The sequence below is a fragment of the Phyllostomus hastatus genome, unplaced genomic scaffold (genome assembly GCF_019186645.2).
Source record: "Phyllostomus hastatus isolate PE091 unplaced genomic scaffold, TTU_PhHast_1.1 phas_scaffold_129, whole genome shotgun sequence".
In the NCBI taxonomy this organism is placed as follows: Eukaryota; Metazoa; Chordata; class Mammalia; order Chiroptera; family Phyllostomidae; genus Phyllostomus; species Phyllostomus hastatus.
In genome coordinates this window covers 4,055,277-4,080,693 of record NW_025334009.1, presented here as the reverse complement: position 1 = coordinate 4,080,693, position 25,417 = coordinate 4,055,277, and the positions used below count along the sequence as shown (strand labels likewise).

The 25,417-nt window shown below is 65.9% G+C and overlaps 3 protein-coding genes across 5 annotated transcripts; 2 read left to right on the top strand and 1 right to left on the bottom strand.

Annotated features, from left to right (window-relative positions):
* The first annotated feature begins 4,269 nt into the window (after positions 1 to 4,269).
* Positions 4,270 to 15,267, top strand: SEMA3B (semaphorin 3B). Of its 2 annotated transcripts, XM_045856533.1 has the most exons (19): positions 4,288 to 4,359; positions 5,158 to 5,293; positions 8,213 to 8,399; positions 9,113 to 9,270; positions 9,432 to 9,494; positions 9,895 to 10,014; positions 10,104 to 10,197; positions 10,389 to 10,508; positions 11,344 to 11,489; positions 11,585 to 11,696; positions 11,827 to 11,896; positions 11,975 to 12,119; positions 12,455 to 12,674; positions 12,923 to 13,014; positions 13,124 to 13,165; positions 13,405 to 13,562; positions 13,654 to 13,709; positions 13,799 to 13,938; positions 14,448 to 15,267. In XM_045856533.1, exons 3-19 carry the CDS (start codon positions 8,291 to 8,293, stop codon positions 14,844 to 14,846), a joined length of 2,244 nt encoding a protein of 747 aa, XP_045712489.1. In that variant the 5' UTR covers positions 4,288 to 4,359; positions 5,158 to 5,293; positions 8,213 to 8,290; the 3' UTR covers positions 14,847 to 15,267. The 2 variants fall into 2 exon arrangements, with proteins under 2 accessions (XP_045712487.1, XP_045712489.1); XM_045856531.1 differs by lacking the exon at positions 5,158 to 5,293 and having other exon boundaries at positions 4,270 to 4,359.
* Positions 15,268 to 15,580: 313 nt separating this feature from the next.
* On the top strand, positions 15,581 to 20,018 carry LSMEM2 (leucine rich single-pass membrane protein 2). The gene is made up of 4 exons (XM_045856536.1): positions 15,581 to 16,677; positions 18,923 to 19,030; positions 19,123 to 19,308; positions 19,499 to 20,018. The coding sequence occupies exons 1-4, from the start codon at positions 16,656 to 16,658 to the stop codon at positions 19,630 to 19,632; spliced, it is 450 nt and encodes a 149-aa protein (XP_045712492.1). The 5' UTR covers positions 15,581 to 16,655; the 3' UTR covers positions 19,633 to 20,018.
* A 145-nt stretch (positions 20,019 to 20,163) lies between these two features.
* IFRD2 (interferon related developmental regulator 2) lies at positions 20,164 to 25,145 on the bottom strand. 2 transcript variants are annotated; one of them, XM_045856534.1, is made up of 12 exons: positions 24,921 to 25,145; positions 22,914 to 23,036; positions 22,750 to 22,834; positions 22,517 to 22,641; positions 22,277 to 22,434; positions 22,055 to 22,105; positions 21,800 to 21,969; positions 21,605 to 21,710; positions 21,158 to 21,295; positions 20,941 to 21,069; positions 20,767 to 20,862; positions 20,164 to 20,667 (listed from the first exon to the last, which is right to left on the bottom strand). In XM_045856534.1, exons 1-12 carry the CDS (start codon positions 24,976 to 24,978, stop codon positions 20,587 to 20,589), a joined length of 1,320 nt encoding a protein of 439 aa, XP_045712490.1. In that variant the 5' UTR covers positions 24,979 to 25,145; the 3' UTR covers positions 20,164 to 20,586. The 2 variants fall into 2 exon arrangements, with proteins under 2 accessions (XP_045712490.1, XP_045712491.1); XM_045856535.1 differs by having other exon boundaries at positions 20,966 to 21,069.
* Positions 25,146 to 25,417: the final 272 nt, after the last annotated feature.

Sequence of the window (25,417 nt, the reverse complement as noted above, 5' to 3'; positions counted from 1 at the left end):
GGCGGTGCGGTGCCCAGCCCTCGCTGTGACAGCGCCCCCAGGACTTGGCTCTGGGTCACCACACTCAGGCCCAGCCCTCCGCTTCAGGTTTCCCACAGGGACCAGTCTGGCCTGCTGGGGCCTGGACCTCTGCCCCCTCCTCCCAGCACCTCTGCCTGCATTGCTGAGACTGCTGCATTGCTGGGGCTGCCTTCAGGCCTTGCTGGATGGAGCGGCAGGGGACAGGTTTCTTAAGGAGCTGTTCTAAGGACTCAGCCACACTGGGAGCAGGAGGGGTGCCCCGTGAGTCCTGTGTGGGCGGCAGTGCTCTGAGCTCCCAGGCCCACAGGCAACATTGCTGCGGTCCCACGGCCAGGGGAGGTGGGCTGCAGCCTCCGCACGACCTCCTGTCTCCCGGTCTAACGTGCTGCCCAGAGCCCTTGGGCTGCACTAAACAAAGCCGGGGATAGCGTGGGCCTTTGCCACGGAGGCCCGCCTCCAAACCTGATGTAAGGGACAGACGGGGAGCTAGGTGCCACTGAGGCAGCGTGGGCGGCTGCACTGCTTCAGCTAACTGCATTGGGACCAGGGCTCAAAGAATTCGGACGCTTCCGGAAGGCTGTCGGAAGTGCACGCGCGTTGTTGCAGAAGGAACCAGTAGCTGACATGGCCGGGGCCTGTGGGGTGGGCCAGACTGCCGACTTTCTCCCACGGACCCAGACCGCGAGGCGGCCGGCGGAGCCTCGGAGCCCAGCTCGGTGAAGGCCGCCCCCACTGGGCGGGGCTCGGAGGCGCACGCCTCCGCCTTCGGCCACCAGAGGGCGCCGCAGCCCATGTTCGCCCGGCCGGGCTGGGCACGAAGGCTGACGTCACTGGGTCCCGCGCGGGCCGCGGGGCACAAAGGGAGCTTTGTGGGGCCGCGGGGGCTCAGCGCCCGCCGTGTGACAAAGAGGCCTGGGCCGGGGTCGGCGCCGCGGAGGCGGGGAGGGCAAGGCGGGGGAAGAGAGGGTGGGGCTGGGGACCCGGGACCCCGCCTCCGCACACCTGCCAGTCCCCCAGAAGCCCGGGGCCCCGGCGCTGGCAGGAGATGAGAGGCTGCAACCGCCCCATCGGAAAGGGATCCACGCTCCCCAGCCCCTGTCCCAGCCCCGGTTCCCCGGGCCTTTCCTGCTACCCCTGCCTCGGGGGCTGAGGGCCGACAATCAAGGGGAACTGGATCCCATCCCTGCCTGCTTTCAGCGGTCTGGCCCGGACCTCCCTGAGCCCTGTACGTGAGGGCGGGACGCCGGTGCCCGCCCCCACCCCCCAGCAGTGATGCCTGCCCAGCAGGAAGCGGGCACCGGAGATGGTTTCTTCCTTCCCTCCTGAGGGGGAGCATTACACAGAGGGACCATTGAGGGGCTGGTATTGTCCGCCTGATGCACCCAGAGCCTCCCTCCCTGGGTGGGCCACGCAGGATTCTGGCCAGGATCCCCTTGTCCCCGGCTTGGCAGTGGTTCTGGGTGGGGTCCTGGCAAGCAGGACTTCCCTGGGTGCAGACAGCTAAGCCCCCACCTGCCCTTGGCCTTCCTATCCCTGTTCTGATTTGTAGGGCATAAGGCTCCATTGTCCCAGGGCCGCGGGGGTGGCCTCTCAATTCCCCCTTGTCTTTGGCAGTTGGGAAATTCCCAGCCATGGAGGGTGGCAGGCTCAGGGGCATCCCAGGTGTCCTGCACCCCAGCAGGAGGGATTCCATGAGGCTGACTCCTGGGGATCCCCCACTGTCTGTTGTCCAGGGCTGGACCTCGGCCATACCTTGTCCCTCGGAGCAGCTGCGCAAGGGAGGCGGAGAGTCAGTGCTCCCTGACCGTGTGTCCCCCAGAGCTCTGCCAGCCTGAGAAGGCCCCTCTTCCTGGCCCCAAGCCAAGGGCAGCTGCAGCCGTGGGGCCCAGGACCCCAGACAGGCAGGGCCAGGCAAGGGACCCAGGCCCTGGCTCCCAGACCAAGCTTGCGGGTCCCAGTATGAGGTGGGCTCTCTGCGGCCACTTGGGACCACCCTAAGGCTGATCCACCTTCCAGAGGGCCGCCCTACACCGCATAGTTGCTCAGACTATGGATGCGGTGGCAGCCTTGGTATTTTTAACCCACTTGGGGGGTGGTAAGATGCCTGGAATGGCAGAGAGACCAGCTCGAAGTCAGAGAGGGCAACCACTCCCCAGCCTCCCTGGCCCAACCCCACCCCCGGCAGGTGGGTAGAGGCCCAGATCCCAGCTGCAGAAGGGGAAGGGGGCCTCCTCAGCCACGGGGCCTCTGAGGCTGCAGGGGCTGCCAAGGTCTGAAGGAAACCCTCCCCGTGTTCCAAGGCAGCCCCCTGTCTCCTGAAATCAGGAAAACCTCCCAGCCTCTCGGAATCAACCCCCTCCGCCTCATCCCTAGGGTGCTAAGCCAAGCCACCAAGGCTGGGTGGCTGCAGTCACCCGCCTGCATCACGGCCATCCAAGTCCAAGTTGCCCTGGCCAGCAGGGAGGGGACCGAGAGAGGCAGCACTGCCACTCCTCCTCGCGGCTGAGGCCTGGGTCCAGGCCCCCTCCCAACAACTGACCCCCATCCTGCCTACTGCCCACAGAGAGATCCCAGGGCCCCCACCCTCAACCCCCCTCAGACACGCCGGCTCCCACGACACACCCAACTCGGGCCTCATGCCAGCCAGGGTACGTGTGTCCGTGTCCGCCAGCCACTCAGCTCCTCAGTTAATCACACAGTGACGGGAACCGGAGTCCCAGGGGGCAGGGGGCAGGGCCATGGACCCCTCTCTCCTCCCCGCCTCGGTTTTCCCCCTTGCACAAGCTGCAGCCCCACAGGTGATCTTGGTTAGGAGGAAAACGAGTGTGACATCAATGGGAAGCCACTGGCTCTGCTTTCGGGCCTCACTGTGGGTGGGGAGTCAAGGCCGGAGGGGTTGGTGCAGGGTCAAGGAGATGTCCCTTCTCCGTCCGTTCCCCACGCAGGCGGCCTGCAGGCCCTCTCTCTCCCGCTTCCCTGGGCCTGCCCTCTGCTGGACCCCGGGGGCCTCGTGGTGGTAGCTGCCTGCCGCCGGGGAACCCGGAGCACCGCGGAGGACTCGGCCTGGCCGCACAGGCGGCTGGGGCTTTCGGGAGGAAGGGAGAGGAGACCAGCAGGTGGCAGAGGGGTGGGACTAACAGCAAGAGGGCGTCACCCAAGCCCAGTCCTGCCTGGGGTGGCTGGAGCCCTGGCCAGCAGGGGTGGGAATGCCCCGCTAAAGCCTAGGACCCCCAAGCTTCACAAGCTCTTGAGTCAGGGGCTAGGATGGCCTGTGGACGTGGGCACTCGGGAGGGGGACAGGCAGAAAGACCACGGCCTTGGGGTAGGGTGAGCAGGTCAGGTTTCAGTGGGGTGGGGGCGGGGGCGGGGAGGCTGAACCTTGTCTTGTCCTCAAGGAGATTTGTCTTGTCCCTGAGCTGGGGGCTCTCAGGAGAGGAGGGGTGTGCTTGGGCACTGCTGAGGAGGTTACAGACCCGTGGGAGAGGAAGGTGAAGGTGGAGGGCGGTGGTAGGGCGGCGGCCGAGGACGAAAGGGGACAGGGGAGGAGTCGAACCCGAGAGGGCTCCGGAGACCGGGGCTGGAGAGGCCCCCAGGCCTGGATGCCGCAGGACGCCCAGGGCCGAGGTGGCTCCGACAGCGCGCACCTGTGCGCGCGCGCAGACCCCCCCCCCCGCCCCCGCCCCCGCCCCCGCCCGGCAGTGTGCCAGACCTGCCCGGCCTGCCTCCGCACCCCGCACCCCGCATTTACAACCGCAGGGCTAGTCCAGGGAGCGATCCGAAACCTTTCATTTCCCCCTAGGGACACACAGCTGGGAGCGGAGGTGTCAGGGTTCAGCCCCGCCCCTCCCAGGACTCCTGGGGGGTTGACCCCTGTTACGCCCCCCACCGGCCAGGGCATTCGGAGTCCCACAGCCGCCCTCCTGGGAGCGCAGTGCTGTGTTAATGGATGTTAATGACACAGGGCCACCGCGGTCCACCTCTGCGTTCCTGGAGCGGTCTCGCGCCCTCCCTGCGCCCCCCGCCCCCCGCTGTGGAGAAGGGAGGGAGACGGAGGCCCCACCCCCTCCCCGCGGAGCAATGAGGAAAACAGGAGTGAGTGAAGAGCTGTGATGTGGCTGGTGGGGAGGGGGGGCTGCCCCATCCCAGAGGGGCTGACCTCAGCCGGGGAGGAATGCGCAGGAGGCGGAGGGTAGGGGCGGGGCGGTGGGGGCAGGGCTACAGCCAGAGGCCCAGGGTTCCCGCTGGCCCCTCCCTCAGCCCCTCCACCTCAGCTCTGACATGGCCCTCAGAAGGAAAGGGAAACAGGCAAGGAAGGGAGGAGCTGATCTTTCCAAAAAGGTGGGCCAGGGGTCCTCTGGGGGCGTGGAGGCCAGGCTGGGGGCGGGTGGGAAGTGCCTGGATAGACCCTCCCCCAGGAGAGCCCCTGGGGCGTGTGGCAGAGTGTCAGGACATTGAGGCCTCAGTTAGGTTTGCCCCAGGACGGGTGCCCAAGTCCCCAGGGCGCACACCCTAGTACCCACGTGGCCAGAATGAGGAAAGCGGCCGCCAGCCCTGATGGCTAAAGCAGGTGGGACTGCGGAGCCGCCGTGGCCTGGCCCCCGCCAGGCCCTGGGAGTGCTGGCCGCAGCCTTCCTCGGCTGGGCGTCCTGTCCCAGCTGCACCACCCAGAGCCCAGAAGACAGGGTGCAGGGGACAGGCCCCACTGGTGACGAGGGACGGGGCGGCAGGTGCCGGGACTTGGCCCAGCCGGCCAGTCACCTCCAGAAGGGAAGGCCCGGCAGGCTGTGCCACTGACGGGCATCGTGAGGGCCAGAGCCCAGGCAGGCGTCTGCCTGTGGGTGCCCCAGCGAAGGGTGGAGGCCTAGGAGCCTGGGGTGGCCCCAGGGCAGGGGCGCAGACAGGAGTAGGGACCTTAGCTGTCAAGACCCAGGCCCAGGCTGCCTGATGCCAGAGCCCAGGGCACTCCCAGAACCCCGTGTGTCTCTCGGCGAAGGGCCCTGCTCCTCGAGTGCTGTCTCCCCGAGGCCGCTGCCCAGGGCCTGGCGTGCACGGGGCTCGAGGAGCAGAAAGGACACCTCTTGCGGGGACAGGGACAACTGGCACTTCCACTCCTGGGGCTCTTCCTTTCTGTTCCAGGGAGGGGACCTATCGGGAGGAAGGAGGGCAATGCGAAATTCCCAGGTGGCCCCAGGACAGCCCGGTCCCTCCGGCTGGAGTTGAGTCCCAGGGTGCTGGAAAGATGGGAGCCGGGGGGTCCTGGTCCCGTTTCTCGGTACGGTCACAGGGCTGGGGGTGGACGAAACAGAGGCCGGGACCCTCGGGCCTGCAGCACGGAAGGCAGTGGGGGCAGGTAGGGGGCACAGTGGGCGTGGGTGGGGACCTCGAAGGCACTTGCTGATCTTGGCTGCTCGGGTGGAAAATTGTAAACAGCCAAAGAATTTTGTTTGCGAGCGTGGGGCGGGGAGGGGGAGGCTGCCCAGGTCCAAGGCAGGGAGCCTGGGAGGAAGGAGAGGTGCACCCCGGAAGCCCAGCAGTCCACACAGGGGCGTGTCCCTCCCCAACCCCTCCTGACAGCCCCCGGTTCTCCCCTTGACCCCTACCCTACCCTGCCCGCCCGCCCAGCCCGCCTGCCCAGCCAGGCCCCGAGGCTCAGGAAGGAGGCACAACCCCACCCTGACTGGGCACAGACGCTTCTTGGCAGGCGGTGGGCAGCAGGGGTACGTGCCCTCGCAGCGGCCACACAGCCTCCCTCGCTGCCCCCCGGGGAGCTGCTGAGCAGCCTCGGGGCTCCTGCAGGAGGGTGCCTCTTGCCGGGGGGCTGAGGGGTCGAAGGGCATCCTGGTTCCCCGGCGTGCTCACCCAGGCAGACCTGAGGTCCCCACTGTCGGCCACTGTCCGTACTCAGCCCCTCCAAAAAAAAAAGGGCCCCTGGCAGCACCCGTGGGGGGTGTCCGCCAGACTCAGCTTGGAGCCCGGCCTCCAGACCCTTCCCCACTGAGGCGCCGGGGTGCAGGAGCCCGTCCTGCCTGAGACAGGCACACCCCTGGGTGCTCAGGGTTTGGTGGGGCACAGATGCGGCCCCCCCCCCGCCCCGGGTCAGGACGAGGTGCTGCCTGACTGGGCCCTGGCCCCGAAGGGGCCGCCCTGCCTGCGCCTCTCTGGCCCTCCTCTCCCGCTCTAGCCTGGCTGCCATGGCAACCACTGGCAGCCAGGTGGCAGAGGCGTGGGCCCGAGCGGTGAGGAAGGCCTGGGGCCGGGTCCCGAGGGCCCATCGGACCTTCAGTTGAGAACCCCCTCCCCTGACCTCCACCCCTCCCACCCCGGCTGGCTCCTGGGAATGGAGGTGGCAGCTGTGCCCCAGCTGCATCCCGGGTCCCCCCGGGGTGCCCCCACCAGCTGCTCCCACTGCCCGCTGTGCGGGGCCGTCCCGGGGGTTGGGAGGGTCTTGATCGTTTCCTCCTCCTTTGGCTCGACTGGCAGCCACACTTCCAGACTGCTGCTTGGGGTGCCCTGCCCTACTGCTGCGAGGTCCGACAGAGGGGGGCGGGGGGCGCCCCTACCCACCCCTCCCTTGTGCCCGCTCCACTTTGGCCGGGCCACCATCCCCAGCCGTCCAGGCTGCCTGCCCGGTCACCCGATCTGCCCGCCCGTAAACTTGACGGCCAGTGTGGAGCGGCGGCTGGCTTGGTGGGGGCGGGAGCTGCTCCTTAAAGGGGCCGGCAGAGGGTGCCCTCGGGCCCCTAGGCTTCTCCCCTTCTTCGGGGCTCGGAGGGGCTCGGGTGGGGGCCCTGCTGCTGGAGCCCTTGGCGGCCTTTGGGAAGGCAGCCGCGTGTTCGGCGGCGTCGCAGACCCCCCAGCCCAGAAGAGGCAGAGGCGGCAAGTGTCAGCTGAGGGAGAGAAGCAGGTGGGGGCCGGCGGGGGGCGGGGCGGGTCCCGGAGCTGTGGCCCGGGGCAGGGGTCGGGGGAATGGTCTGGAATGGGCCTCCGCAGCTCCATCCCACCCCAGGACCTCGCCCCACACCAGGGCTCCCGTGCCCAGCACCTGCACAGCCTGCCGGCGGGCGCTGGGGCCAGAGTCTGGCCCCGTCAGAGGGGGCCAAAGATGGGGAAACCGTGAGGACGAGGGCAGTGGGGAGAGACTCAGGGAGGGGTGGGCAGCTCTCCTCGCTGCGCAGAGAGGCCGCCTCAGGCCCCTGGTGCTCGCACTTGACTCCTCCCGGGTCTGAAGTCAGCTCACGGAGTTGCTGTGTGTGACCAACTCAGCCCACCCTCTGGGGCCAGCTCGAGCCGGGGCTGTCCAAGCAGCCCCAGTGGGAGTGGGGGTGGGGCTCCCGCCCGGCCCCTGGGGCCCAGGCACAGGCTCCCTGACCCACTACCCCCTCTGAAGAGTGGGCGCCGGAGTGTCTCCGAGGCAAAGGCAGTGACTGACGCTGCGGTGGGTTTTGCTCACTTGCATGTCCAGGAAGACAGGTGTGCACTTGCGTGTGCAGACACACTCACATGCACATACCCTTGACACACACAGAGACACGTGTGCAAAGTGCACACATCGCACAGACACACACTATGCCGTGTGTGCTCACACATGCACGCCACATGGCCTCACAGGCATGTGTGCATGCACACACACGACACACATGTGCGATACAGACACACAAAGTGACCCTCAAACGTTCACACTCGCAGGCCCCACTCCCCGTGGGCTCCAGCTGCGAAGACGCTTCTGTCCCTGGGCCTGTGGGCGCCCAGCCACCTGCAGAGGCTGGACCCTCCTGTGGCTCTAAAGCCCACTGATCCGGGTCCTCGTTGGCTCTGTGCCACCTGCTGCACGGGGCACCCTGTCTGTGTCCCCCACTGTCCCCAGCCCGAGTCCCCAGCCGGCGCGGAGTAGGCGCCCAGAGTGCGTGCACCAGTGTCTGCGAGTGTGTACGCCAGAGAGCGAGTCACGGAGGAGGGTGACGTGGTGGGGCGGGTGCCTGCCTGTGCCAGGGTGACCCCAAGGGTGTGCCCGGCGTGGGTGTGTCTGTGATTGTGGGCAGGCAGGGCACCCTCCGAGGGAGGGCGGGGAGGGCTCGGAGGAGGAAGCGGAATGCGACCCCCCAGCCTCCTTCCCCTAGGGGCTGTAATCCGATCTCCGGGGGCTCCCCCCGGCTGCCCTCCCTCGCCCTTGCTGTGACTCCTTCTCTTCCAGATCCCGGGGCAGAGTCCAGGGCGGCTCAAGGCTCCTCCACACGTGCCTGCCGATCCCTGAGCGCCCCAGCTGGCCGGGATGGGGCGGGCGGAGGCCGCCGCCATGATCCTGGGCCTGGCCCTGCTTCGGACCACGGTGCTGGGGGGCGCCACCCCCAGCCCTCCGCGCCTCCGGCTCTCCTTCCAAGGTAGGTGCGCCTGGCAGGTGGGAGGCCCAGCCTGGGGCGGGCGGGAGAGGGGCCCGGCATGGGCAGGGGGCACTGTGTTCTCTGTCGTGCCACCTGGCCTGCGTGGACCCCCTGATCCGGATTGTGCTGGCAGCAGTCGAGGGCCACCTCCAGCTCACCCGGCCCTGGCCTCAGGCCCCTGCCTCTCTGCCCGCATTCCCCTCTGCTTTCCCAGCAAGCCCCCTCCCGTCCCCATGGCAACAGACCCTGCCTCTGCCCCCTCCGCTACCCCCCTGGGACGTGGAGGTGTGGGGCCCTCAGAGCCCCCTTCCACACCCGCTACCTGGGAGTAATCGCTGGGCAGGGGCGGGCAGGATGGCAGAGAGCGCTCAGCCGGATTTGGGGGCTGAGATTCTGGCTTTCCCTGCGTGCCCGGTCTCCCCCAGGGCCCCGGCCTCCCCGTGCGCCTGCCCGGAGACCACGCTGCTAGTCCGAGCACGCCCCCAGGAGCCCACCCAGCCCTCCTCCCCTGGGAGTGGGGCTGGCAGCTGAGCTGCCCACCCTGGAAGCTTCGTCCCTGGGTGGGCCTCCGTGAGTGTGCACTGACACAGGTGTGAGTCCACCCGTGTGTGGGCCAGGTCACGGCCGTGGATGACCGTGGCCTGTAAGAGAGACAGCAGGCTGGGCCCGGGGGAGCCCCGGCAGTGACTCTCCGCGGTACCCCAACTCCGCAGAGCTCCAGGCCCAGCACGGCCTCCGGACCTTCCGGCTGGCGAGGACCTGCTGCTATGAGGCCCTGCTGGTGGACGAGGAGCGTGGACGCCTGTTTGTGGGCGCCGAGAACCACGTGGCCTCCCTCAGCCTGGACAACATCAGCAAGCGGGCCAAGAAGGTGCCAGGGACCACCCCCACACCTTGGTGCTGCCCAGGGAAGGAGCCCTGGGCGCCCCCTCCGGGCTCCCCGGGGAGACCAGGGGGTGGGCCCCCCGAGTGGGCACCCTCAGCACAGAGAGAAGTCCCTGACCGGTGTTCCCCCTTCCCCAACCTCCGTAGCTGGCCTGGCCGGCCCCTGTGGAGTGGCGAGAGGAGTGCAACTGGGCTGGGAAGGACATTGGTGTGAGTGTTGGCGGCCCGGGTGGGGGTGGGGCGGGCAGCCCCTCACTCTGGACAGGGCAGTGCTGGAACAGAGGCCCGTCTGTTCTTTCGGGGATGGGGGTGGGGGGTTGAGGTGGCTGAGGTCTGGAGGTAGTGAGTCAGGGTGGGGGCTCATGTGATTCTTCCTGGGGGTCTGTGAGTCACAGGGGGCATGGCGGGCCTCTGCTTCCCGGTCCACCCATTCTGGTGAGAGGTGGGCTGGGCTGGTCGCCAACGGCACCCAGGTCCCCATAGCCCCTTGCGGTACTTGCCTGGGCTTATGCAGAAGGAAGGGGTGAGGGTGCCACTGGTGAGCTGGGACCCCTTAAGGCCACCTCCCGGCGGGGAGGCCTCATTGTCCCTGCCCCCGCCTGCCCACTAGACTGAGTGCATGAACTTCGTGAAGCTGCTGCACTCCTACAACCGCACCCACCTGCTGGCCTGTGGCACAGGGGCCTTCCACCCCACCTGCGTGTTTGTGGAGGTGGGCCACCGGCTGGAGGTAAGGCCGAACCCGGGGGGCAGAGAGGGCAGCTGTGGGAGCGGGCAGGGGCCTGGTTGTGATGCCCGCACCCCCTGCCCCGCCCCCAGGAGCCCGTGCTCCGGCTGGACCCCCGGAGGCTGGAGGACGGCAAGGGCAAGAGTCCGTATGACCCCAGGCACCGGGCTGCCTCCGTGCTGGTGGGTGAGTCCGAAGGCTGGGGTCCCAGCACCACTCCCAGAACCCCAGGAAGTCCCCAAACCCTCCCTAGAGCGCCAAGGAGACCCCTATAACCGTACTGACTCCCCAAGAGTCCCCACAGCCCCACAGGCCCCTGGCCCCCGAACCCCGAGAGCCTTCCGTGCGAGGCTGAGCAGCCCTTGCCCGGTCTGCAGGGGAGGAGCTGTACTCCGGGGTGGCTGCAGACCTCATGGGCCGGGACTTCACCATCTTCCGCAGCCTGGGCCGGCGGCCGAGCCTCCGAACGGAGCCACACGACTCCCGCTGGCTCAATGGTGAAAGACTGGTGGGGGTGGCAGGAGGGGACCGTCATTCCCGACAGGGCAGGTGCGGAGTAAGGCCCGTAGAATAAGTGAGCAGGGGGTGCAGCCTGGTCTCGCCAAGCACTACGGCGTGGCAGGCCCTGCGAGGGACTAGGCTGGTGTGGCCCACGCCCTCTTTGAACTCACAGACCTCCTAACAAATGATAAAATCAATTCCATCGGCCGAGAGACCGGTGAGAGAATGGGGGAGGGGAGGGGACCAGGTGGCGGCAGTGAGAGAGCTGGGGAAAGGCCCCCACTGCGCTGAGGATAGACATGAGCTGCGTCCCAAAGCCCAGCCGGGCTGGGGGTGGGGCGCTCCAGGCAGCGGAACAGCCAGCGCCAGGGCCCTGGGAAGGAACGGGCCAGGGAACAGATTCACAAGAGAAGCCATGACTGGACCCAGCAGAGTGTTTGAAACAGGGGTGGGGCATCTGCGTCCCGCTAGAGAAAAAGCTTCATGAGTGAAGGTAATAGCGGACACCGATGTCCCTCCTTTCTTAGCCTTCTGGACAGGGCAAGTGTCAGGGGCAAGGTGAGAAGGCTCCCCTGATGGGGCGCCTGCGTTCCCAGTTAGCCGCGGTCTCTGCTGCCCTCTGGTGGCTGCTTCTTGACTCGCAGGCCCTGACCCTTGGGAGTCTGTGCACGGAGCACCTTCTGAACTTGGTCCTAGAAGCTGCGAGCAGTCAGATGCTGCTCCGTGGGCTCTTGTGAGACAAAGAAGAGGCAGCACGTGGGTCTCACAATGGGTGACAGGGGGGCGTCGGGGCCAGGAACTCCCTGACTTCACGCCTTCTCCTGTGGCCAGAGCCCAAGTTCATTAAGGTCTTCTGGATTCCGGAGAGCGAGAACCCCGATGACGACAAGATCTACTTCTTCTTCCGCGAGTCAGCAGTGGAGACGGCGCCGGCGCTGGGGCGCCTGTCCGTGTCCCGCGTGGGCCAGATCTGTCGGGTGAGGGCCCCCTGCGTGACCCCGCTCCGCGTGACCCCGCTCCGTCCCGCCGCCCTCTGGGGCCTCACCCTCATCCCCTCCAATGGGCCCCGCAGAATGATGTGGGTGGCCAGCGCAGCCTGGTCAACAAGTGGACCACATTCCTGAAGGCGCGGCTGGTGTGCTCCGTGCCCGGCGTCGAGGGCGACACGCACTTTGACCAGCTCCGTGAGTGCCGGGAGTGGAGGCTGGCGTGGGGGGAGGGAGGGCGGGGGCGCGGATCCCGGAGGAGCCTGGCCGGCCTGCGGGGCTGGGCGCCCTCCCCGACCAGGCCGCGTCCCCGTCCCCGTCCCCACAGAGGATGTGTTCCTGCTGTCCTCGCGGGACCGCTGGACCCCGCTGCTCTACGCTGTCTTCTCCACTTCCAGGTGAGGGGCGGGAGGTAGCCGGGTGGGGCGGCCTGGGCCCCTCCGGGCCTGTCACTCCACGCATGTTCTCGCCCGCAGTGGGGTCTTCCAGGGCTCCGCGGTGTGCGTGTACAGCATGAGCGACGTGCGCCGGGCCTTCCTGGGACCCTTCGCACACAAAGAGGGGCCCATGCACCAGTGGGTGTCCTACCAGGGCCGCGTGCCCTACCCCCGGCCCGGCATGGTGCGTAGTAGCCAAGGGACCCCCGCCACTACCCACGGAAAGCCTCAGGGGTGGAGAACTCGGGGTCCTCTGGGTTAAATGTGGTTTCTGCCTTTGGTTATGGCTGAAAAAAGTCGCCTTCACCAGTCAGGGCCCCTCCGAGTGAGGCCACGTCTGCTCCTCAGACTCCTGAGGGCAAAGCTTGGTCTCCTCTCGCAGCTCCCCTGGCCTGGGCTCCGTCCGACCCCCCACAGCCCTCCCCCACCACGTGCACACTCCATTCCCCACGTCTGCTGTGGCGCGCTGCCGCCCAACCCTCACGCCACGCCCCCGCCCGCCTCCTCCCCGCCCCCTAGTGCCCCAGCAGGACTTTCGGCACCTTCAGTTCCACCAAGGACTTCCCCGATGACGTCATCCAGTTCGCCCGGAACCACCCCCTCATGTACAATCCCATCCTGCCCGTGGGGGGGCGCCCTCTCTTCCTGCAAGTGGGGGCCGGGTACACCTTCACCCAGGTTGTTGCAGACCGTGTGGCAGCTGCTGACGGGCACTACGACGTCCTCTTCATCGGCACAGGTCAGGGACCTCCCGACCGCCCAAGGGTCCCCCAGGCCAGGAGCTGTGGCCTGTCATAGAAGCTCCCCTGGCCGAGCCCCCCTGTCCACGCTTTGCCTGGGCTGTGTCCCCGTCTCCTGGATGCCGCTCTGATTGGTCCAACCCACCGACCCAGCCACGCTGAGGGTGGAGGCCTCTGAGGGGGAGAGCACCCGGGCCCTCCGTGTCAAGGAACAGGAAGAGTGACCCGCCCCCTCTCACCCGTGCAGACGCCGGCACGGTGCTCAAGGTGATCTCGGTCCCTAAGGGCGGCAGGCCGAACGCGGAGGGGCTGCTCCTAGAGGAGCTGCACGTGTTCGAGGTGAGGCCCAGCACCCATCCTGGGGCAGCCCCGCGCCAGGCAGCCCTGGTCCCAGCACCCCTCTCTCTCTCTCTCTCTCTCTCTCTCTCTCTCTCTCTCTCTCTCTCAGGACTCTGCTGCTGTCACCAGCATGCAAATCTCCTCCAAGAGGGTAAGTGGCCAGAAGTCTCAGGGGTGGAACGGACCAAGCCGGTGTCTGGGCGCCCCCCGCCCCATACCTCTCTTGGTAGCTTGAACCCTGGGTCCAGGTATAGACTCTGCTGCCTTCGTTAGGCTGTGTCACCTGAGACCTCGGTGTTCTCCTCTGTCAAGTCGGAGAGGGACCCCTGACCCATGGGAGGTGGGCACAGGGCCTCCTTCGGTCAGTCTGGAGCCCCTCTTGCCCCCTAGCACCAGCTGTACGTAGCCTCGCGGAGTGCGGTGGCCCAGATCCCTTTGTACCGCTGCGCCGCCCATGGCCGCGCCTGCTCCGAGTGCTGCCTGGCGCGGGACCCCTACTGCGCCTGGGACGGAGCCACGTGCACTCGCTTCCAGCCCAGTGCCAAGAGGTGGGCAGGGGCCGGCAAGGGGGGTCGCCGGGAGGGAGTCCTTGGTGAAACGAAAAAGGGCTCAGGGAGGCTCCAATATCCCCCCTACTAGGAGGTTCCGGCGGCAAGACATAAAGAACGGCGACCCCAGAACGCTGTGCTCTGGGGGTGAGTGCCCAGCTGCCCCCGCCTCTCATCCCTTGAAGATGCCCCGCCCTGCCCTGCCGGGCCTGGATCTGACATTCCCTTGCTCCCAGACTCGTCCCAGCCCGCGCTGCTGGAGCGGAAGGTGTTCGGTGTGGAGGGAGGCAGCACCTTCCTGGAGTGTGAGCCGCGCTCGCTGCAGGCGCACGTGGAGTGGACCTTCCAGCGCGCAGGGGAGGGGACCAGCACCCCGGTGAGCTTGGCGGGAAGGGAGTCCTGCCCCTACGGCCGTGACTAATGAGTCCCTGGCCTGTTCCGCACTAGATGAGGCCCAGCCCCGCACAGCGAGGCTCCGCCCACTCCGACCCCTTACATCCGGTCCCTTTTGCTGGTGAGGCCCCATGCCGGCTAACTAGGCTCCTGGCCGCACCGCTCCTGCATCTCTCTTCTCTCTTCTCACTCTCTCTCTCTCTCTCTCACACACACACACACACACACGACAAAAGCCCCGCCCTCACCCCATCTATTGATTGAGAGCCCTGACCTGCTCCCCACGTTCAGGTGAACCGCCACCCTTTTTGGGTCTCCCCACTTGACCACCGGCTTTCTTGCACCCAGCCTTCAGATGCGCACCTGTGTGCGCCCTTTTTCCTCTCCCACTCGGCCACGCCTCCGTGGACGTTTGCCTCTCCAGTCCCACGCGGGGGCAGGGAGCCGTGTTTCCCACCCTGCCGCCCCGCCTCACGCTGGTTTGGCCCGCAGGTGCCGGCGGTGGAGCGCGCTGAGCGCACGGCGCGGGGGCTGCTGCTGCGCGGCCTGCAGCGCGGGGACTCGGGCGCGTACCTGTGCGCCGCGGTGGAGCAGGGCTTTTCGCAGCCGCTGCGTCGTCTGGTGTTGCACGTGTTGAGTGCTGCGCAGGCCGAAAGACTGGCGCGAACCGAGGATGCGCCCCTTGTGCCACCGGGCCCCAAGCTCTGGTACCGGGACTTCCTGCAGCTGGTGGAGCCGGGTGGCGGTGGCGCGAGCTCCCTGCGAATGTGTAGGCCGCAGTCGGCGCCGCGCCCAGCACCTTCAGAGTCACAGAGGAAGGGTCGCAACCGGCGGACAAACGCCCCAGAGCCGCGTGCTGAGCGGGGGCCGCGCAGCGCAGCACACTGGTGATTCGGCCATCTCCACGCCGGGACTAGGGAGGACACAAGAGGACAGGCTGCAGAAGAGATGGACAGACCCTGGGAGACAGACAGCGAGGGGCGGGCACACTGCCGTCCCAGGCCAACCGAGGCAACGACCAACAGGCCCTGGCCTAGGGGAAGGCTCGCCGGCTTATTTATTAACAGAAGATAACCCTTGAATGTAGCCCCGGGAGGGGCCGCCCGGGCACAGGGTCCGGCTGATCGGGAGGGGGCAGAGAAGCAGGGCTCCAGGACAACAAGGTGGGCCAGGGAAGTACCTGGAGTGCCCACCCCGGGAGAAGGACCTCCTGGTCTGGGCAAGGAGCAGGAAGCTGTGAACAGGCCGGGCTGCTGGGGGCGGGGCGGGGCAGGCCCACTGTACTAATGCAATAAACACATTATCAGCCGAAGCCGGAACGGCCCCAGCAGACAACCGCTGGTCCCAGCCCTCACGAGGTGGCCCTGGCCCCCTTCCTGGCGGTCTTGGGACCTCAGTTTCTTCTGCCTGAGGATGATGTGGTGAAGGTTGCAGGTGGTGACCGTGTGGCTGAGTGTGCCTGACAGGGCCCGAGGGGATGCTGGCGTGCACAGTGTGTTTCGAGTAATATAATTTCCGGGCCAAGTGCTCTGAGGAAAATAAAACTGGATGAAGTGGAGAAGAGTGTGAGCAGAAGGCCTCATAAAGGGTTGGCGCTGGAGCTCAGGGACGAGGAGCCAGCCATGGGAGTATCCAGGGGCAGAACACCCCAGGAGGGAGAGTCCGTGCGGAGGTCCTGAGCAGCCGCGTCCTGGGTTTGGGAAATGTGGAGGAGTGATGGGTTTAGGAGGTGCTGGGAGGCCGAGCCCCCACTGTCTTGCTCTGTCCCACCTGGGAAGAAGGGACGCAGGGCCCTAACAGCAGAGGCTGGGCCCTGAGCCGGACCGCATCCTCCCCCCAAGGGGGAGTGGGGCCCTGCACCCTCACACAGCCCCGTGTGACCCGTGCACGCCTGTGAAAAGGAGGGAGGACCGGAACTCCGTTGTGCCGAGTGCTTCAGACACGTGGCTGTATTTCCAGTTTCCCGAGTGCCGTGGCCGGGAGGAACCACAGTTACTCCGACTCACAGATGAGAAAACTGAGGTCGGGGAGGGCCATCCTTTACACCTGGTTGTAGGGTTAGTAACAGAAGTACCCGCCTTCAGCCAAGGTCCACCCACGGACCAGCACCGGCGCCTGCATGCCCAGGAGTATCTGCCCCCTTTTAGGGCCCCCTGAGCCCCCAGGGCACTGGCCTCCAGGGGTCCGTCACCCTCGATTCCTGGTGCCAGTGGGTCACACGGTGGCGGGTGCTCACTCCACATTTGCATGGCAAGGCAACCCGGCTGCAGGCAGGGGTCTTGGGGCGAGGAGAAGCAGAGACGCACAGGGCCCTGCACGTCTGGGCTGCCCCTTGGGGCACCGCTGCAGGTGTGCCGGACGCAGCTTGTCTGAAGATACGGAGGCCCGTGTGTACGTGGGAGGCGGCGGAGCTCCCCAGGAAAGCCCTGGCAGGCGCCCCAGTGGAGGCATGCCCTCGCCTGGCTTCCATCGCCAGGTCCAGAGTCCAGCCTGGCCCATGTGGGTCACTCCGCCCCTTCCCATGGCTGAGAGCTGTCCCCTCTAAATATAGCCCAGCGGGCTGAGCACAGGCCTATTTTGGGCCCAGGCTGGGAGGCGGCCAGGCCTTCCCCAGTTTCTCGGAGGGGCCGCCCGTCACTGCCTCCATCCTGTCCTGCGGCTGGGCACCGACGTTGGGCCCGCGGACTGCCCACCCGCATCATGCCTGAGGAGACCCAAGAAGGTAGGAGATGACCGAGGTGGGGCAAGGCCCCAGAATTATGACCCTGTGGGCCAGGGAGCAACCCGCCCCATCCCACTGATCTCACTTTCTTAAGTAGTCACTCATCAGTCACCAGCTCGAGTAATGGGACCTGCACCCTGTAGATGGAGGGAGGCCTAGCACGCCTGGAGCCCCCCACCTCAGGCCCTGCCCGTTCCCCCTGCAGGGGACAGCAGGGGCTGCCAAGGAACCACCCTGCTGTGGCCAAGTGGGTGTGAGTCAGGCAGCTGCCTGGCCAGGTCAGCTCTTCCTTCAGGGAGGAACCTGGGCTGGGGGCGGGCAGAGCTTGCACACGGCCCAGGGGCTGGAGGTGGGGAGGCTTCCACAAGCAAGAAGTCTGGAGGCTCGGAGGGGCCGGAGCGGGGACCCAGGAAGCTGCAGGTGCAGCTGCTGGCCGGGATGCAGGACCAGCTGCTCCTCGGCTCCATTCTGGCTCACCTGGTCATCTCTCCGCATCAAATTTTCAATACTTTAGGCGGGGGGTCGGATATATGGTGACGGAAGAAGATTTAGCTTTGGGTGGTGGGCACACGATGCAACACACAGATGGTGTGTCATAGAAATGGACACTTGAAACCTATGTAATCTTATTAACTAATGTCACCTCGATACATTTCATTAAAAAATATTTACACTGTAGGAGTGGCCCAGACCCTGGCGACGGTGTTGGGGGTAAGGTTATCTCCTTTTGGGGTCTTCACAATGAGATTTACTGTGTGTTTCTCCTGGGAGCAAACAGAATCTGAGTCTGACTTAGAAACTGCAGGCAAAGCCAAGAGGGAATTCAGCTGACCCCCAACACAGTGCCCAGACGTAACACGAACAGAGCGTGGAGGTGGAGTTACTGTTCAGAGGGACAGGCCCAGAGAGCCCGCTCACTTTAGCCCCTTTCAAGACACATTCTCACAGCCCTGGCTGGTGTAGCTCAGTGGATTGAGCACCAGCCTGCAAACCAGAAGGTTGCTGGTTCGGTTCCTGGTCAGGACACATGCCTGGGTTGTGGGCCAGGTTCCAGTTGGGGGTGTGTGAAAAGCAACTGATTGATTTGATGTGTCTTTCACACATTGGTATTTTCATCTCTTTCTCCCTCCCTTCCCCTCTCTGAAAGTAAAATAAAAATAAATGGAACTTTAAGTCCTTTTTTCAAAAGGTTTTATTTATTTATTTTTAGATAGATTGGAAGGAAGGCAGAGAGGGAGAGAAACATCAGTTGGTTGCCTCTAGCATGGCCCCCACTGGGGACCTGGCCCACAACCCAGGCACGTGCCCTGACTGGGAATCGACCCGGCGACCCTTTGGTTCCCAGGCAGGCGCTCAGGCCACTGAGCCGCACCAGCTGGGGCCATCGGTTGCTTCTTACATGTGCCCTGGCCAGAGATCAAACCTGTGCCATTGGTGGGTCTGGACGATGCTCTAACCAACCAAGCTATGCGGTCAGGTTAAAAAAAAAAAAAGTCCCTGCTTTTTGATCTAGCAACTCTGCTTCTGGGAATCTGTCCTCATTAACTATTGTGAAATTGAGAGGAACCTCCACACTCAACGATGCGTGTCCTTTTCCAGGGGTTATTAATTTCCGAAGGGAACTGGAAACAACCTAAATGCCCAGGCAGCTTCAAAGGGCGGCCTGGAGGAAGACCTCAGAGGGGAGAGAGAGAAAGAGAGAAAGAGTGTGAGTGAGTCGTCTGATAACAAAGGCAGGTCCCCCGCTGTGATTCAGAGTGAACAGCAGCACCACGCTGAGAGTGCTACAGAACAGAGCCAAGGCCCGGAGGGGAGGGCGCCGCTGGCTAGCGCCGCGCTGCTTCCGCTGGGGAACGGAAAGCACTGGGCGAGTCCGACGGCCCACTCCCTCCCTGGGGCTACAAGGAAAGCTGACAGCGGAAGGGGCAGGGATGAACGCCACAGCCGTAGGTTTACTCCTCCAGCGCTGATAAACTCTTCTGTAGAAATGAGCAAGCCCAGGAATACCTACCTGAAAGCCCCTGAGATGCTTGCATGGGAACAAATGGGAATGAGCCCAGTGACCCTCCTGCTGCTGTGGGTGAATCAGGCCTGTAGGGCTCCGGGCTCGTCCTGGCTCCAAAATCAAGGGTCATCCCTGAGATGCCCCGTCCCTATCTCCTCTGAGCCCATGCTGCCTCCGTGAGCCACCTAAAAAGAGAGGGGGTGACCCGCTGGTTGAACCCACTCTGTGCTGCCCCCACAGACACCACGGCGCCGTTGAGCCAGAGGAACAGGGCACCACTAGCCCCCAACCACGTGCAGGAGGTGCGCCTGCACCACGTGGATTCCATCAGCGACCTACACATAGGAGGTGAGGGGGGCAGGGGAGCGGGCGGAGGCATGGGGAGAGGGGAGGAAAGCCAGCGCGCCCAGTGCTGCCCTGATGCCCCACGTGCCCCACAGGCTCGCTGCGCTCCTACCTGGCCGAGGAGGCACAGCCGTGGGACGAGCTGCTGGGCATCCTACCCCCGTCACTGTGCGCCCAGCCTGGCTGCAGCCCCCTGCACAGCCGTGGGGGCTTCCTGCTGCTGCTCGCGCTGCTGGTGTTCACCTGCCTGGCGCTGGCCGTCGTGGCTGTCTACTTGAGTGGTATGGGGGCGCAGAAGCCAGGGGGAACCAAGGGCAGAGGCGGGACTGGGAGGCCCTGGTGTGGCTGCAGGGAGCGACTGCAGAGGCCCAGGCGGTGCAGGGCGGGGTGGGTGCTCACGGCACCCTGAGGCGCTGAGCTGGGCCGGCCGCACCGGGCCTGATAACCCCCACCCCCGCTGCCTGTCCGCAGTGCTGCAGAGCGAGTCCCTACGCGCGCTGGCGCACACACTGCACACGCAGGAGGAGACGCTGCTCAGACTCCGGCTGGCCAGCCTCAGCCAGCTGCGGAGGCTCAACTCCAGCGAGGCCCGAGCACCCAGCTGAGTTGCCGCTTGGACCCGGAGTCTGGGGGGGGGGGCGGCGTGGGGGAGGAATAAAGTGGCAGCTGACAGGTTCCCCCCCTCCCCTTGCCGCTCCACACTACTTCCTTGGTGAGGTTGTGTGTGACAACCTGACCTGACTCCACAGCTGCCTGCTTCTCCTGGCGTCCTCGGGCCAGGCCTGGCCAAGCCTCCTGGTGCCAAGGCTCTGCTTTGGGTGGCCCAAGGTCAGGAGGAAGCGACACCAGCCTCCCAGGCCCTCCTGTGGCCTGCCTGCCCTCTTTGGCATCCCCCAGATAGCGGCTCAGAAGTCTAGAAATATCTGCCCCTCCCGTCACCCAAGCTTTGCCAGGCCTCCTGGCGGGGGGGTGCAGCCTCAGCTCTCGAAGACGGGCCAGACCGTGATTAGAGGAGGGCCATCTGGGGAGACTCTGGGAGGGCAAGGGTGAGACGGCACTGGGAAGAACGAACGGGGCCCGAGCTCCGGGTGGGGTGCGGGGCGAAAGCGCAGGCAGGGACACCCAGGAGCCAGGGCCACAGAAGGCTGAGTATTCAGTTTAATTCTCTCTTAATATTCTTTAAAAATTAGCACAGAAATCCATTCCAGGTAGCCTCCCCTCCCCACCTGTTGTGACATTTGTCCAGATGTCACCCCCCCCCCCAAGGAAGTGGTTCATCCCTGGGGAGCGAGGCCTGAGAAAGGAGTCCGGAGCCCCCTGCTGCCCGCCGCACTGAGACGGGCAGGCGGGCAGGCGGAGGGAGACCACAGTGGCCGAGTGCGGGGGCGGAGAGCCGGGATGCCGCGTGGTCTGGCCTCCAGCCACCCCCCCCCCCAGGTCTGTTTTTGGTTTAGTCATTAAAAAAATAAAGCGACAATCTCTGGCAGGCACCAGTGCACTGTCTCCTGTTAAAAACACGGGCGAGGGTGGGGGCAGGCTCCTCTTCGGCGGGCCGGGCCTCACAGGACGTCCGCCCGCTTGTCCCGCACTCGGCTCCGCGCCTTGGTCCGCGCTTTGAAGGCCGCGGCGTTGTACAGGTGCTGGAACGGGGGCAGAGAGCGGTGAGCTGGGGGGCGGGGCGGGGAGGGGAGGCCTGGGCGGCGGTGCGGAGGGGAACACGGGCGCCCGAGGGTGCCGACCTTCTCAAACCGGGACAGCTTGCAGGCCTTCAGGGCCGCGGCGTCCAGCACCAGCACGGGGCCCAGGTCAAAGATGTCGCGGAGCAGCTCGTTGTTCTGGGGGGACAGAGGGGACAGTGAGCCCAGGCCGGTCGGAAGCACCTGAGCGGGGCCCCACCCTGCCGGCCTCCCCACCTGGAGGTGGTGGTGCATGCCCGACCCCAGCACGTCCTTAAAGGCGGCGTAAACCCGGCGCCGGGCCCAGCTGTCGACGTAGAGCACCTCGAGGCCGAAGCGGACCGTCTCTTCCTCACACTCGCTGCCCTGCGGAGCAGAGGGGCCCACAGAACCGGGCTTGGCGGCTGTGCCCGGGGACACGCTCTGGCCAGGGCACGGGCGTTCTCACACGCACCTCCACGGAGTGCAGCACGGCCCGGAACGTGCAGCGCTGACGCCGGCGGTCGGCTTTGGCACGGTACTTGTTGCTGTCGGTGGCCAGGGTGCGCAGGATGCCGCAGAGGGCGTCCATGTCCTCGTAGAGAAAGTCCTCCTGCGGCGGGGGTGGCGGGGGCCTCGTGAGCCCTGCCGGCTCTCGGCGCGGGGTGGCCCCAGCCCGTCCTTTCACTGAGGAAGTCATTTTCTCCTCTGCCTGACCCCCTGGAATCCCTTCTCAGTCATTGCCTTGGTGAGACAACCCCCCCCACCGCCAGCTCAGGGGCCCCTACACAGCCCCCGGCACCTGCGTCTATACTGGGGCTACTTCCATGTACAATGACCCAAGGCTGCCCTGTTTCCTGGGCACCCCCTGCATCCAGCCTGGGATGGGCACATGGGGTCAGCAGGCACCGCCCCCTCACACCTCAAGGTCCCGGGCGAGCTCAAAAAGCAGCGCGATGGTCTCGCCGGCAGCGATCCGCAGGTTCACAGTCTCACTGGACAAGAGCTGGGGTAGCCGAGGCAGCTGCCTGGGGAGGGGCCACGCTGAGCTACGTGTGTGGGCTGGGGGCCCCTTCACCGCTCCCCCCTTCCCGTCCCCCGTGGCAGTCACCCCTACCTGTCAAGGATGTCACTGACGTGGGTGCTGGGGCAGATGGTGAGCAGCAGTGCCCAGGCTTTCAGGGCAGCGCAGAACAGGCCGTGCAGGCTGGCAGGCGCTGTGCAGCCGTCCACGCTGCAGGACTGGCTGAAGATGCCTTCCAAGCAGGTGAGGCAGAAGAGCAGGTCCTAGGGGCACAGGGAGGCAGGTGGGGGGCTCAGGGGCAGAGCTAGGGCCTAGGTGCTGTACTACCTGTGCCCAAAGGCCACTTACCTGGACATCGGCAGCAGCCACGTAGCAGCCCAAGCCCAGAGCGGAAGCACACTGTTGGGAGGACAAGGCCAGGCCACGGTCAGAGGCCGAGCCTTGGCTCCCCGCCATGCCATGGGGGCTGACCGTCAGAGCAAGGGAGCCTGGAGGCGGTGGGACCCGCCTCCCTGCTTAGGGACTGGGAGAGGGGAGGGCGGCACGAAGCACGGAGCACGGAGCACTCACCTGGAGCCGGGCAGCGGGGCTGGCTGTGCTGTCACTGAGCACGGAGACCAGGAGGGGCTGCAGGCCGTGGAACAGCTCCTCGCCCTTGGGGCCAGGGCCCAGCTGCACGCAGAGCAGGCCCAGCACGGCGGCGGCCAGGGCCTGCTCCTCGCCCTTCCCTGCGGGGATGCCTTCCAGTCAGCCGGCGAGCAACGGCCAGCCGCCGGCCACTGCAGGTCCCCCACGTGTCCCTCGGCCAACCTTTCTTGAGGCACTTTTCCAAGGCGTCGGCCAGCGTGAGGCTGCGCTCCAGCAGGAAGTCGGGCAGCAGGCGGGACGCCAGGACCAGGCGCAAGTTCTCAAGAGCACCTTGCCGGGTCTTGGCACTGGGGGATGAAGAGGAGGGTGTCCTGTGAGCCAGCCTGACCTGGGTCACGTCTGGTGCGGGCTGAGCAGGGACAGGGGTGCAGGGGTTAGCTGGCGGTCAGGGGTACCTCTTATCTGTGAGGCAATCCACATACTCCTTCAACTTCTCCTCAAGGTCCTCCTGCTGGCCCTGCTCATCCACGGCATCCCCCCCTGCAAGGCCAGCCGGTCAGCCCTGCTCCGTGCCCTGGCCCACAGAGCCCCCGCTGAGTCCCTGCCAAACCGCTCTCACCGGGGCTATCCTCGGCCACGGTGCTGAGAAGGCTGGGGCAGTCACTGGTGGTGCTGCGGGCCTCGCTGGCTGCCTCATCGTCACTGGAGCCTGAGTCGGCTTGGGCACTGCTGCTCCGGGCACCTGGGGGGGGGCGGAACGGGGCACATGGCCTGCCTCCATTGAGGAGTGACGGCTGGAGGCACCTCACCCAGCCTCACGGCCCCACCGGACAGATGCTGCCCCTCCCAGAGACGAGGAAACCAAGGCGGACGCGGGAGGCACACGGGCTGATGCAGAGAACGCTGAGCCAGGAAGCACGAGAGGGGGAACAAGGCCTACGTGTCGGAGAGCATGTGGCACCGGGCCCAGCCCGGCAGAACCTGGCAGGCTTGGTGAACGGCGCCTTCCCGAGACCGGAGCTTTAAGGGGGAGACCGAGAGCCAGGCAGAGGCAGAAGGGGCTGTGGGGGCCCCACGCAGACCTGTCGCCCAGGCTGAAGAGGGAGCACACCCAGCAGATCCCGGGGTAGCTCAGCCACCGCCCAGATTATGCCTCCAACAGCCAGGGCAAGAGTCAGAGACTCAGGTCACAGAGTCAGACAGACCCAGGGCTCCTACCCCAGCTGCACACATCTTAACAGGGGGACAGTCAGCCGGGCGCCTAGCCTTCAAAGCCTCGGTTTCTTTGCAGAACAGAGAATAGCACCTCTTGGGGTAGGGCAAGTGAACAGTGACTAAATACAAGACTAGTTATGGCTCTTCTGCGGAACGACAAGGTCACCAGGTCACCCGTCCGCCCTGGGGGCAGAGGCCTAGTTCCCAGTGGACGGGGGTGGACGCCCCAGGCCTCAAGCCTACTGTTTTCTGAGCCCCCTCGGCCCACCCCAGGCCTTCAGCCCTGAGTGGAACAGCACAAAGCTTCCTCCTGCCCCTGGGGAGTGGCCTCGACGGCCCTGAAAATCCACCAGCACGGGCTAGTGTCAGGCTCGGCGGAACTGAACGCTGCCGTGCGTGACTTCTGCTTCGGCTGGGGCGGCTGCCACAGCTGAGCCCAAAATGGCTTCTGGCCACCAGGCTGGTCCTATGTCTCAGGAACTACCAGCTCCGTGTGCCTGCCGGACAAAGTTCAGCACCCACAGAGGCCTCCACTCATCTCTCTCCTCACTGCCCTGCCAGCGGAGGCAGCCCAGCCTTCCCTCCTCTGTCCGTGTCGTGATCCTTCCAGGTGCCAGGCGTCTGCACAGCTCGTTCACTCCCCACGGTTCCCTCTTCTCCGCCTTCTCACGACCCACCCAGAAGCCCCAACCCCGAGGCTTCCTTGGTTCCCAAGTCTGGAGCTGGCACCACCACTCTGAGAGCGTTCCCCCCACAACCAGTCCTTCTGGACTGTCACTACCCTCTGAGATGTCCCCCCACCCAAACCCCATGAGGGCGGCGGCCAGGTCTCAGCTGGGTCTAGCAAGCCCCCACCCCTGCAAAGTAAACACGTGTGTTTACTACAAGAGGACACTGGTGCACGCTGATAAGAGTCTCGGGGCTGTCTCAGGGCAGTCACAGGCTCCAGGGCTCCCGTCCACCCCCTGGGGCCAGGGCCACCAAGGCGGATATCCTGTAGTTTCCCTGTCACCCTCTCCCTTCAGTTCTCCCCAGGCTTCCCAGCAACCTCCCGGTCCAGTCCGAGAAAGAATTAGGGATCGGGGAGGGGGCGAGCTTCCCACTCTGTCCTAGGGGTTTGCCTGCCAAAGCAGACAACTGGGGCGAGGGAGCCTTGGGGAAACCGAGTCCAGGAGGTGCCCACCGCGTTAGGGTCAGGAGCGCTGGCTCCAGACCCGCGAGCAGCGAGCATGCTTAAGTTGTGCGCACACGTGGCCGCTGTCTGCTGGGGCACGTGCGCGGGGTAGTTACGGGAAGCGGCGCCAAGCTGATCCAGGCAGGAACTCCCATCCAGGACCTTCAGGGACACCGACGGGGACCCACGGAAAGTCCTTCGCTCGCCGTTTAGCAGTTGCCCCGTGTCCACACTTACCGCCTCTGCGGCGCTGGCCGCCCTTGCGGGGCGCGCTGCCCTTATGAGCGCGGGGCATACCGGGAATCGGTCGCGAGGGGGCGCAGGGTCAGGGACCCGGCGGGCTGGGGCTCCAGACCAGCGAAACGCTGGCTGGTGCGCTGAGCTGAGACTTGGGCAGGCGACGGGAGCCACACGCCGCGCGCACCACCATCTTCGCTAGGTGCCCGCCCTGCCAAACCGGTCGAAGCGCCCCGCCCCGCTAGGCAGGTTGCCGGGAAGGCGAGTTCCTGGCCAGTCGGTGACGACTCACAGCCACGCGGCCGGAACTACTATTCCCAGGGGGCTGCGCGCGCACATTATCCCTGGGCGCAGGGCACCTCGGGAATTGTAGTCTACACCCGTGACCCGTAAGCCCACGACACTCTAGCTGAACTTCGCACCCACAATGCTGTGGGTCCTCCCCCACCCCCACCGCATGCATACACGCACGATTGTTAACTCTGAAGCTGAGCCAC

Excerpts from the sequence above, each read along its gene's own strand:
- LSMEM2 (XM_045856536.1), top strand. The coding sequence starts at position 16,656 with ATGCCTGAGGAGACCCAAGAAG. Across the intron at positions 16,678-18,922 it reads GCCTGAGGAGACCCAAGAAG|ACACCACGGCGCCGTTGAGC; the intron begins GTAGGAGATGAC and ends CTGCCCCCACAG. Across the intron at positions 19,031-19,122 it reads CAGCGACCTACACATAGGAG|GCTCGCTGCGCTCCTACCTG; the intron begins GTGAGGGGGGCA and ends CGTGCCCCACAG.
- SEMA3B (XM_045856531.1), top strand. The coding sequence starts at position 8,291 with ATGGGGCGGGCGGAGGCCGCCGCCATGATCCTGGGCCTGGCCCTGCTT. Across the intron at positions 11,697-11,826 it reads CACGCACTTTGACCAGCTCC|AGGATGTGTTCCTGCTGTCC; the intron begins GTGAGTGCCGGG and ends CCGTCCCCACAG. Across the intron at positions 12,675-12,922 it reads CGTCCTCTTCATCGGCACAG|ACGCCGGCACGGTGCTCAAG; the intron begins GTCAGGGACCTC and ends TCACCCGTGCAG.
- IFRD2 (XM_045856534.1), bottom strand. The coding sequence starts at position 24,978 with ATGCCCCGCGCTCATAAGGGCAGCGCGCCCCGCAAGGGCGGCCAGCGC. Across the intron at positions 23,037-24,920 it reads CGGCCAGCGCCGCAGAGGCG|GTGCCCGGAGCAGCAGTGCC; the intron begins GTAAGTGTGGAC and ends GCCCCCCCCCAG. Across the intron at positions 21,970-22,054 it reads TGGCTGCTGCCGATGTCCAG|GACCTGCTCTTCTGCCTCAC; the intron begins GTAAGTGGCCTT and ends CTGTGCCCCTAG.